At 44.7% G+C, this 12432-nt stretch overlaps 1 protein-coding gene across 1 annotated transcript; it reads right to left on the bottom strand.

Annotated features, from left to right (window-relative positions):
• Positions 1-397: 397 nt before the first annotated feature.
• KCTD14 (potassium channel tetramerization domain containing 14) lies at positions 398-8488 on the bottom strand. The gene is made up of 2 exons (XM_029207843.1): positions 8417-8488; positions 398-3717 (listed from the first exon to the last, which is right to left on the bottom strand). Exons 1-2 carry the CDS (start codon positions 8486-8488, stop codon positions 3055-3057), a joined length of 735 nt encoding a protein of 244 aa, XP_029063676.1. The 3' UTR covers positions 398-3054.
• Positions 8489-12432: the final 3944 nt, after the last annotated feature.

Below are 12432 nucleotides of genomic sequence, written 5' to 3'. Positions count from 1 at the left end.
ATATACACACATATCTTCTGTATCGATTCATCTGTTGGACACGTAGTTTGCTTCTATATCTTGGCTGTTGTAAATAATGCTGCTATGAATATTGGGATGTATGTATCTTTTGTTTTCTTCAGATATATGCCCAGGAGTAGAACTGCTGGGTCATATGATAGTTCTATTTTTAGTTTTTTAAGGAACCTCCATATCGTTTTCCATAGTGTACCAATTTATATTCCCACCAACAGTGTATGAGGGTTCCCTTTTCTCCACATCCTTGCCAACACTTGTTATTTGTGGCCTTTTTGATGACAGCCATTCTGACAGGTGTGAGATGATATCTCATTGTGGTTTTGACTTGCAATTCTCTAATAATTAGTGATGTTGAGTATCTTTTCATGTGCCTGTTGGCCATCTGTTCATCTTCTTTGGAAAAATATCTATTCAGGTCTTCTGCCCATTTTTTAATCAGGATGTTCAGAGATGGTATTTTGAACATTACTAATGTGCTTTACTTATTTTGCTATTTCAGAGGAAGGGAGGAGATGGTATTATTGGGAAGGCAACCAAGCGTGTCAATTTAATTTATGTATTTCTAATTTATATCTTTTATGATATTTCTTTTTTTCATAGCCCTGTAAGCCCCACCACCTTAAATCCTTTTTAGAGCAAAGATTTAATTAAATTGTACTGAATTAAATTAATCTCCTCCCCAATAATTTTAAGCCATCTGTAAATGCAATTTTGCTATATAACATTGCATTATATAGATGTAACTAAGTTGGCTTATTTCCAATTGTTTTGCTATTGTAAATTAAGTAGGATAAAAATAGTATGTTATCTTAATTGTATTATGGATTGGGAGTGGGGGACCGGGGTATTGGAATTGCCTTCGTTTAATAAAATAGTTTGGTAAATTGCTAAGGAAGAGAGTCAGATCCAAAGGGATGCAGGCTAGAGCCAGAGCAGTAAAAGAGGTAGCTAAACTGGAACATGGTCTTTTGGCAAATGACAAGAACACAAGGGGGCTGGTGGAAATTTGGCATGCCTCGAAAGCCTCATTTTGGAACTGGCACAACTGTCAGTTCCACACGTATACCATTGGCCAGATTAAGTCATGAGGCCAAGCACGAACTCAGTGGGGTGGGGAAGATTACTCCCACCTACAGAGAAGCATGGCAGGAATAGAGAGGGAAGAAAGAATAGGACACAAATACAATCTACTAGTGAAAAGCCCCTAGTGATGGGGGTGACTAAGGCACCCTTAAGAAGAAATATGCCCAATATTCAGTTTGAAGTTGTTGGCATTTCTGTGTGGTAAACTCCCCTTACTTGCCTGTATTTGCCACAGTCTGCTATGTGCACAAATAGCTGATGGGAGTGGCATTTGTAAAAATTAAGAAAAAGATCTGAGTGTTAACTCTGCTTAAGCATTGCGTAGAACAGCACAACAGGTTTAAGACATCTAGTTGATCCCTATGCTGAATGAATCTAGCAGAAACAGAGAACCAGAGCTGACCGTAAGAAGACAAGCCCTCTGGGAATGTGCAGAAATCTTGGGGAGGACATTGATCTTTCCATAATTCATGAAACTGAGATTTTAAGCAATCCTATTTAGATCTTATGGAGCAGGGTATCTCCTTGGAATCAAATCTCAGAAGTGTAATTACTGATCAAAGGGTATGAACTTTTTTCAGGCTCTTGATGAGTAACGTTGAATTAACTCATGATGTTAAGTTCAAATAGATATTCAGGATTTTTCCACTTTAAATTTTCAACCATATTAAATACCAAAAAAAGAAAAAGAAAATATAGAACAAGCTTTGAAAATAAGAAAAAAAATATACAAGCAGATGCAGTTACTGAATTAAAACGCTCACTGAAAATAACTATGTTCTGAGCGATTTTATGTTTAAATTTGAAATTCTCTGATTCAGTGTTAATTCCTTAAAGCTTCACAGTTAAACCTGACCTTCAGTCCCAGGGAACCCAGGATGGCTGGTAATCCTACTAGGTGGGGAACGGGGGCCATCTATCCCAGACCTGAACTTGGAGAAAGATGAATGTGTCCTCTTTAGAGTTACTTAATGTGTTTGGTTGAGAAGCAGAACCTGAGAGAGTCTCTTGTTTAAGTGGTTTATTGAGGATGTGTTCTCAGGTGAGGGGGAGGGAGGGAAACCGGGTAAAGCAGAGGAAGACCACTAAGCAAGAATGTGGTGTTCAGTGAAGACTGACTTCAGCCTGATCCCACGAGGAGCTCTAGAATAGGAACTGCACCTCCTTGAGGTGAGGGATCAGTCTGCTGTACCTCCACACAAGCGAGATAGCAATTCTGTTCTTGATCAGATCTCAGAATTAAAGTGCATCAGAATTACCTGGAGGACTTCTTAAAACAGACTGCTGGGCCAACTCCCTGTTTCTGATTCAGTTGGTCTGAGGTAGGGACTAGAGAATTTGTATTTCTAACAAGTTCCCAGGTATTGGGGATGCTGCCGGTCTAGGGACCACACTTTGAGAACTACTGCTCTAGATAAGAGGACAGCTGTGAGGCTTTAGCAGCCAATACACACAGCATCCGGGAAAGGAGATCTGAGCACCGTCTACTCCAGGTATACTAACTTGGCATCTTCCTCATGAAGGCACACACCAGGGCTAGAAGATTGGACCACAAGCTGAGGCTGGGTAGATTACATTTTTAGGTCTGTCTAGACTCATGACATCCTGTTATTTTCCTGTTGTCATCCCGCATCTCCAGCCAAAGCATTGTTGAAACATTCCAGTTCACCTCTGCCTTGCTATTGGACTTCAAGGGAAGGGTCTGGCAGGTACATGAGGCTTTAAAGAGGAAACAGCTGCACCTCTCTAGGCAAGTACAGTGGAGTCAGTTGCAATGAGTGGGAAGTCCTCAAAGGGGAAACACATATTTGGGGGCAAGACTCAAGTAGACCACCCTGGAAGTTTTTGATGTCTATTTGTTTTTAAAATTAAAGGAAGATGGCTTTGGAAGGCAACCTTTAATTTCGTTAAGTCCCACCAGAGCTCGTAACAAACAGCCCCCACCCCTGGGGATCACCACCAGCTGAAGCTGAAGGTATAGAAGTAGTCGGAGACCTTGGCCGGTAATGGACTGTTGTGTGAATAGTGTACCTGGTACCCTTGGGCCTTAATGTCCATGTTCATGCAGTCCAGGAGGTCCCTGATATCCAGGGCTGCCTTCCAAGGCCCGAATTTGACGACTGACCTCTTGTCCGCCTCCAGGGAGCGCAGGGCGTCCGCGCAGTTTGCATCATCCTTTTCGTTTTGTACCAGGCACACCAGAACTCTAGAGCAGCGCACCGCCACGGCCTCAGCACGCGCCAGGCGCACCATAAGCTCCAGGTTCTCACTGTAGCCTGGCACCTGCAGCAAAAACTGCTTCCGAGCTACCTGCTCACCAAAGATCTGTGGCATGTCCTCCAAGAGTTTGATTAAAGGCTTGATTTCGTAGAACTGAGCCTCACGGTACACCTCGGGGATGTGCTGTGTGGGCAGCTGCCCACTGCGTAGGTATTCCAGGATGGGTCCAAAATAGGTGCCGCAGCGATCGATGAAGAAGCGTCCCTCCGCATCCAGGCAGGCCTTGGCGGCGCTGGAGAACATCTCTGCCAGCTTTGAGTCTGGGAGTTTTCTCAGGGTGCCCAAGGTGGTGGTATAGAACTCACCCCCAACGTTCAGCTCCACTACAGGAGATTCCTGGGGGCACAAGAGGCAGAGTGAGCCCACAGCGCCATCGCCAGGGAGCTCATGATTTATTCTCATCCAAAGAACAATACCCTACAGAATTTAGGGGAGCCATAATGATTGGCTTCAGCTTATTGGAATGTCCATCTTACTGAAGGGGGTTATATTTATGCTGTACAGCTACAGAGAGTAGGCATTTTAAGGAAGAAAAATATTTTAGTTTGATATAAGAATACCCATTCAAGCATTTGCATTTTCTCATTTAGGTCACAGAATATTAGTGGAAGCAAGTCACACGGACAATACCTCTAAAGCGTGTGGCCTGTGGCAAGGCTTTTTCCCTCCCTAGGCCTCAGTTTCCTTGTTTATAAAGTGAGGATATGGGGACTTCCCTGGCGGTCCAGTGGTTAGGACTCTGCGCTTCCACCACAGGGGACACCGGTTCAATCCCTGATTGGGGAACTAAGATCCCACATGCCATGTGACACGGCCAAAAAATAAATAAATAAAATATAATGAGGATATGGAGCTATTGTGAAGTCAAGAGTTCCTGACAGGGATGCTTAGATATAAGATACAGTTAAAAAAAAAAAAACAAAACTGGGTGGGGGGAGGTTGGGGGGTGCAAAACATTTTCAACCTTTCAGAAAGGCTAAAGAAATCACACATGTATTCATTCAGGAATCATTTCTTTGGTACTTACTGCATATCTACATCCGTGCTGGAAGTGGGGATAAAAATTCTTATTTCATATAGAGCAGAAGTTCTGATTAGCAGTTGGCATGACTTTGATTAACAAATGTAATTTGTCTGATGGGTACTTTTTCAAAATATAGGCCCATGGGATTAAATAACAAGAATATCCTTGGTGGTAACAAGGTTGGTGACACCAAATACAACAGGCGTAAAACTGCCCCATAAATGGTAAAGTATGGTGCAAATGTAAGTTAGATTTAGCTGTTCATCAGGATTTTTAGAGGCCTCTTCTCTAGATCAGACCTTGGGCTGAGCACTAAGGACGTGGGTGAGACCCATGTGATATCTGCCTGGAGATGCCCACAGGCGAATGCAGAGAGGGACCTGCAAAGAGACTGAGGGTCGGGCTGCATCTGGGGAATGCTGCCACACAGACCTAACAAAAATACCATAATACTCTATAGCAATTATTACACATGAGGTGATACACCGGTTGTTATCCTTACAAACCCAGCTTCCTGAACAACTTCCATCTTTTAAAATTCACTCACTCATTCAATAAAACACGTATGTGCCTATTTTGTGCCAGGTAGCTGGGACACAGTGAAGAACAAGCAGGACACAGAACCTCCCCTCACAGTCTAGTAACTGTGCAAAGTGCTTTACATACACTCTGCAACTCAACCCTCACAGTAATCCTATGATGAATGTATTAAATCCCCATTTTCCAGATGAAGAAACTAAGGCTTAAGGAGGTGAAGTTCAAGTTGCTTAAGACCAACCAGCTACTAAGCGATAATGTCAGGATTTGAACTCAGGTCTGATTTACCACTTAGTCATTACATAAATTGATTTTCAACCTTCAAACACCTCCACTCTTCAATCCCTGTTCATCCAACAGAATGTAGAGAGGACCTATTCCACCCAAGCCTCCTCTGAAGCAGGTGGACAGGACAAGGTCCCTGCCCTTGAGGAGCTCATAGGGGAGAAAGGGAAACAGATGGCTTAAATGTGTAGGTGCTGATGGGGAAGACTCAAAGGTAGAAGGGATTGGCTCTTTTTGTAGATGTGTGTTGGAGGTTGTCAGGGAAGGTTTCCTAGGGGATGTGATGGCTGCTGCTGTGGAAGAGATCTACAGTATTAGGGGGAAGGCTGGATTTCCAAACTGGAGACTCCACTACAGGTCATTACAGGGCCAGGGATGGGGACAGAACTCAGGAATGTCCTTCAGTCAGATTTAGGTGTGACTTCCTTTTCAACTTGTCTGTGGGCTCTACCTCTAAGATTAAAGTACTGGAATTAAGAGAACTCAAGGCAGCCAAACTGCTGGGGAGAACTGAGTTGCCATGGCAACAGCTCCTACCAAGGGACAGTTCTGCTAGCTGGAATGGAGAAGAGAGAAAAGAGGTTGCAGTCTGACAGCAGCCAAACAATACAGCCCTGAGAAAAATAAGCCCAGAACCTGTGACACCCTCTTTCTCCCATAAACCTCAAGGCTCCTTGGCAAGGCTGTTTGGTTAGCCCTAAGGCGGCTCTGTAAAGCAGACAGTTAAATGTGAATTTGCAGACTTTAACCCCTGAATGGATCAATGATGGACTCTCATCACTCCTGTACCACTGAGAGCTCTTAACATCCCCACATTACAGGTGAGGAAAGCTCAGAAAGAGGGGTCACACAGCTAGGAGGTGAGGAAGTTGGAGCTGGGATCAAATCCGTATCAGTCTGACTTCAGGACAGTGTGGATGCCCTACCCCCACCCTCCCAACATCCAGTCGCGCCGCTGCCAGTAATTAGCTATGTTCCTAGGGCATCGCACTTCCTTCTCTGGGCCTAAGTTTAGTCATCTATCAAATAGTGAGGCAAAATCGATGAAGAGAACTCTAAGACTCTCCAGCTTTGAAAGTTTAATGAATCCAATCACTTCAAATGTTGTTTCTGAAGCTCATTTCCAGATGCTACACAAAATAGTCCCCTGCCCTGATATTCGCAGCCCCATTTCTTTATCAGCCAAGACCTGGGCCCTGTTCCCAAGCTTCCTAATTATGTCCCTTTCCCTCCATGTTTTCTAAAAACTCCAAATCTCTTTGGAAATCCCAGACCTCCTACCTCATCCATAAATACTACTGTGTGTGTTTCGAGCAGATAAAGACTTCTTTTCCATCCCTCTTCCAGACCACCTGCCCTTCCTCATGGCCCCTCTTCCCCACCTGTTCTACCAGTCACCCTGCTGAAGCATTCCTGGGTGGGCAAGCCTGACCCAGGCCCTGTGTGCACAGGCCGGGGAAATGTGGTCTTTAGGAGCCTCTGCTGGGTACCAGGATACTGCTGGCCACGAGGACACAGGGATGAATCAGGCCCAGCTCTCATCCCACCAAACATTCATACATTTCCTTAGGTCACACTTAGTCTAGTCAGTGGAGGGACACCCCCATTCATATGTCTCCCAAGCCCAAGATCTCTCCCCACACCACAACTTTGACCTTTTCCCACTGTACCCTATCTCCGTCGTCTGAGCCAGAAACGTAAACTCTAATCTTGCACTCTGCTCCTGTCCTCAACCTCCCCCCACACAGGTAATCAGTCACCAAGTCCTGGCCATTCTAAATGTGTGGTCAGTTCCATGGCTCCCAGCTCCCTCGAATATCCTCCCCCAATCCAGTCTCTATTCTGAAACCAAAGCAGTTTCTCTGAAGCAGAAATCCAATCTGGTCACCACCTGCATTAAACACTTCAGTGATCCCACATTTCTTTACAGGTTAACTCGAGACTCCTTAACAAGGTTTACAAGGTCCTTTGCAACCCTGGCAATCAACTACCAGAGCCAACTACTGCTCCCCAACCCCAACCCATTCAGAGCAGGCTGGGCCCCACTGCCCCCAGGACTTCACTCATTTAACACTCCCAGTCCCTTCAGTCAGCCCACTCATCCTTCAAGGTAATTCCTCTGGGAACTTTCTGGATAGGTTGTCTCCTTGTGATTTCAGAGGGCCATGTACTTCCCCTTGTCATGGTAGTTATGTCTCTTGTAATTCTGTTCCTTCATCTGTATCCCACACTAGACTGGGAGGTTCCTAAGGGAGGACTATCCCAGATTCATCTTTATGTTACCAGTACCTACTACAGTGCTCAGCACACCAGGATGCTCCATAAGTGTCTGCTGAATTGAACTGCACTTACCCTCAGCACTGACTGACAGGAGCGCCTGGTATTCTGATAAAGGCCAATCTTGCCCTACTTGGCATCATGCACGGTGCTGGCTTCCTCCTTTGCCCGGTAATTAATTCAGACATTTATTGGGTACCTTGAGCGGCCCCTGCCTCTGAGCAGGTGACATTGTCACTAGCCAGGAACAATGAGGTTATCGTCATCCTATTGAAAAGAGCCACAGTCGCCCCACTGCTGGATCTGCTTTCCCTTCCTACAAGTCTTCAGGATGGCACGTAGCCAGGGAGAGGTTAAATGTTCTGATCCTTGAGTGCTCTGGGCTTTTTCTTGATCCTCCCCCCACCCCCCGGGCCCCCCACCCTAGCCCTGGGAGGGAACGGGCAAGCAGGAGGACTCAGGACCCAGCCAGAGGTCAGGGACAGGCTAGAGAGGATGGGTGAGGGAATGAATGATACTCTGGCCAGCCCTCAGTTGGGTCTACTCCCACCGGCAGGAGGGGAGGGGCAGAGGAAGAGCAGTGGACTGGGGCAAGCCAGGGGACTGAGAGACGAGACGCAAAGAGAAGGAGGAGACAAAGGCAGCCAAGCAGGAAAGAGGGCATAGAGGAGAGGCTGGACTGAGCCGGAACCGGAACCGAGGCTGTGGCGCGGAAGGAGAGATCAAAGCGTTAGGAACTGACCAGGTGAAAACAGAGCGCCCAGCCGCAGGCCGAGACGGGCGCGCCGGAAACAGGGGAATTCAGACCCGCGGGGAGGGAAGGACGGGTGGCCCTGGAAGGAGTGAAAGAAGGGAGAGGCGCGGGGCCGGAGCCGGCAGGGTCTTCTCGTCCACCGCGGGCTTCGCACTCACCGTCCGCCGGCCCGCGGGGGTCACGGCCCGGCGCAACGGCCGGGAATCGGGCGCCGAGGTCAGGCTCATCATCCCGGCCCCGCAGGCGCTGGCGCTGCGCAGCCAGGCTGCCGCTCGCCGGTCCCGCACAGCCCGCCACGTGCGCGGTACTTGGGGCTGGCGGAAGTGCTCCTCGCTCCCGCCCCGGGGTGGGGGGAATCCGTACCCAGGGTGTGGTTAGAACCCTGATTGGGCTGGAGTTGGCGGCCTTGCGGTGAAACCTTAGGCTAGTTGCTGTCCCTCTGTTGCCTGGTGTTGCGGGACAGCCAAATGGGGGAGGCAGAGGGAACTGACATTGACGACCTTGAGACTGTCTCCACTCACTACAGTCCTAGGGGTAAAGGATGAGCGACACCCATTTTACAGGTAAGAAGAGTGAGCTTCCAGGAGATAGGGCGGCCAGTTCACCTCAGATCAGCTGCCGAAAGTGCAGAGCATGACCAGTGATGAGAAGAGCTAGGTACCTGTTGTGTGAGTTATTTTGCTTGTTAAAACATAATCCTTATGAAGGGGGGCATTACTCTTCTGTAGTATAGGCCTGCATAATGACCTTCCGAAGAGGACAGTGTGGAAAGAGGAGGGGAAGAAGAGTAACCGTACAGTGGGGAAAATGACAAACACAACTTCAGCCAGGTGATCAAGATCAACATCAGAAGTCATAAATCATGATGATAGTATGTATCCTTGATATGATGTGATGAAAATGGCACTTTTCCTCTGTGATCTTCCTCCCCAAAACCCATAACCCCAGTCTAATCATGGCAGTTCCTCAAAAAAAAAAACAAAAAAACCTACAAGTAGAACTATTATATGATTCAGCAAATCTACTTCTGGTTATATATGAAGAAAACTAAAAGCAGGACCTCCAAGACATTTGCACACCCATTTCATAGCAGCATTATTCACAGTAGCCAAGAGGTGGAATATCCATCAATGGATGAATGATACATAAGCAAAAGTGGGATATATGTACGATGGAATGCTATTCAGCCTTAAAGAGGAAGGAAATCCTGTCACATGCTACAGCATGGATGAATCTTGAGGACATCAAGTGAAATAAGCCAGTAACAAAAAGACAAATACTGCGATTCCACTTACATGAGGTACCTAAAGTAGTCAAATTAATAGAAACAGGAAGTAGAAGAGTGGTTACCAGGGGCTGGGGGGAGAGGGAAAAGGGGAATTGTTTAATGGGTAGAGAGTTCCAGTTTTGCAAGATGAAAAAGTTCTGGAGATCTGTTTCACAGCAATGTAAAAATATTTAACACTACTAAACTATACCCTTAAAAATGGTTAAGATATAAATTTCATCTTATGTGTTTTTTAACACAATTTTTTAAAATATGACTTTTGGTCATAAACTAATGGTACAGAAACTTGGAAAAAATAATAACAATAATAACCAGACAATATCTGGTGAAAAAAAATAGAGCTTTGGAGTGTGACAACTGGGAATGGAACCCTAGACCTGTCATTTACCAGCTGTGTGATCATCCATCACTTCCCCTCTCAAAAGAGCCCAAATTTCCTCTTTGTAAAATACATGCAAATACTTACTTTCTGGGTTGTTGTGAGAATTAAGAGGAAAAAAATCTATCGTGTTTCCCAAACTTCCCTGTTGCTAAGACTCTCAGAATGCTTGTTGAACATCATTCCAGAGCCCCACCTCCAGAGTACTGAAACCAAATTACCAAAGAAGGGCCTGGGAACCTGCATATTTAACAAGCATCGTGTCATCTTGGAAATTAGGGAAAAACTAGAATGATGCATTTACTGGCCTAGGAAGAATGGGGCTCAGTGAATGTCAGCGCCCATTCCCCCTGACTCTATGACAATACCCTTCCAACATCAGCCCATCCAGCCGTGGATAACTTTCCAATCTTTTCTTCCTCCCCATGTGTGTTGTCACTCCATTTAATGTTCACCCAAGAGTTACTGATACTGACCTTAGCTAGGGGTTAGGGACTACGGACACAAGTGTGCAAGACATGTCTGTTCCAAAGGTATGAACACAAATAACTTTAATGAAAGAGTAAATGAGCATATGAAAATATGCTGGAAGTCCATGTTACTGGAAATCCTCCTACTAAAAAGCATCTCAAAATATTGAAAATATTGAATATATGTATGTCTATATGTCTGAGCTCTCAAGAAAGTCAAGGAACTTCTCTGAGGTGCTCTGAGATATTTGAACACCAACTCCATGGACTCCCCTGGGATTATCTCCAACCCTGAGTAACCTAGAACTTTTATTTTCAGGGGAGAGAGAGTAGGAGACAAAGTCTGGGCCACTCACAGAGTTGGATGTCAGATCAGAGACTATAAAAGGGTAAATTATTAAAAATCCACCACTCAAATGTGAATGCTGTGGAAACATCTATCTCATTCCTCGGTTCTGGGTAGAGAAAAGTCTCCCCTGAAAAATTCTGGCAATAGGCTAGAGCTCAAATAGATCCAGGGTCCAAATATTCATTTTTTTCATGATCAACAAGAGCAACAACAACAAGGAACTTAATTTAAAACGGACCTGGATTGGTAATGCCCCAGATGTCTGACAAAATGAAGACCCTTCCTGGAGGTAAGTGCACAGTCAAACCAAGCCTCAAAGAATTCACACAGATAGCAGTCCAACAAATGCAAGCTCAGAATCAAAAGTCACCACAAAAGGACACAAGGTACAGTGAGCAAGAGTCAATAGATCCACAAGCACCTCAAATACTGAGATTACTGGGTATAGAATATAAAATAAGTGTTTACTGTGCTTAAATAACTATAGAGAAGGGTGTATTTAAAACCTGAGTGAAGACCAAGAAGATATGATCAGAAATGACCCGGCAGGCTTCCCTGGTGGCGCAGTGGTTAAGAATCTGCCTGCCAATGCAGGGGACACGGGTTTGAGCCCTGGTCCGGGAAGGTCCCACGTGCTGCGGAGCAACTAAGCCCGTGCGCCACAACTACTAAGCCCGCGTGCCTAGAGTCTGTGCTCTGCAACAAGGGAAGCCACCACAATGAGAAGCCCGCACACTGCAACAAAGAGTAGCACTTGCTCACCGTAACTAGAGAAAGCCTGCACACAGCAACAAAGACCCAATGCAGCCAAAAATAAATAAATAAAATAAATAAATTTATATTAAAAAAATGACCAGGCAGATTTGAAAAAAGCCAAATAGATCTTCTAGAAATGAAAAATAAAATAACTGAAAAATTACTGAAAATTACTAGGGGTTGAGAAAATGCAACCAAAGGAAGCAATGTTGTACTATTTTTCATCCATCATTTTGGCAAATATTGAGAGGAATAACAATGTGCCAGAGTGGGTAAAGATGTAAGAAAAGAACTCAAACTTCACTGATTGGATGTGAACTGCTGTGATCTTTTTTGGAAAGCAATACGGCCATAGCTACTAAAATTAAAAAAAAACAAACAGATATCATTTGACCCAATAATTCCACTTTTGAGAATCTATCGAATAGAACTAAAAGCACTTCTCTGAAAGGATATGTGAACAAATATGTGTATTACTGTTTTGTTTGTGATGGCAAAAATTAGAAATGTAGACATATGGTTGAATAAACCATGGTTTGTCCATGCCGTGGAATTCTATGCAGCTATTTAAAAGAGTGAGGTAGATCTACATCTGTTCACTCATCCGTGATTTATTAAGCAATTAAAAATAAATATCAGAGCAGTGTTTACTACGGAAATTCAGTAAAGACAAACATAAACCTCCTCATATAAATTTATATCTATTTATCTGAGCGTATACTCAGAAAAGTGTAGAATGATACACAGTGGGTGTTACCATTGGTTATTCAGTAGGACGGGATAGAAATGAAGAGGGGAAATTATTGATTAAGAAATGTTTTTCTTAATACATGTTTGTATTATGTCACTAGTTGCAGTGAACATGAAAAAGTATAAAAGAGCAAAAGAAAGAAAAAGAAAAGGCAATAACATAACACAAGAAGAAGGCATTA

The sequence above is a fragment of the Monodon monoceros genome, unplaced genomic scaffold (genome assembly GCF_005190385.1).
Source record: "Monodon monoceros isolate NGI ecotype Baffin Bay Population unplaced genomic scaffold, NGI_Narwhal_1 Super_Scaffold_7, whole genome shotgun sequence".
Classification (NCBI taxonomy): domain Eukaryota; kingdom Metazoa; phylum Chordata; class Mammalia; order Artiodactyla; family Monodontidae; genus Monodon; species Monodon monoceros.
The sequence above is the reverse complement of the archived record's forward strand: the minus strand, read 5'-3'. Positions and strand labels throughout refer to the sequence as shown.

Coding starts and splice junctions, on each gene's coding strand:
- KCTD14 (XM_029207843.1), bottom strand. CDS start 8,488: ATGATGAGCCTGACCTCGGCGCCCGATTCCCGGCCGTTGCGCCGGGCC. Junction 3,718..8,416: donor CCCCCGCGGGCCGGCGGACG/GTGAGTGCGAAG, acceptor TTGTGCCCCCAG/GAATCTCCTGTAGTGGAGCT.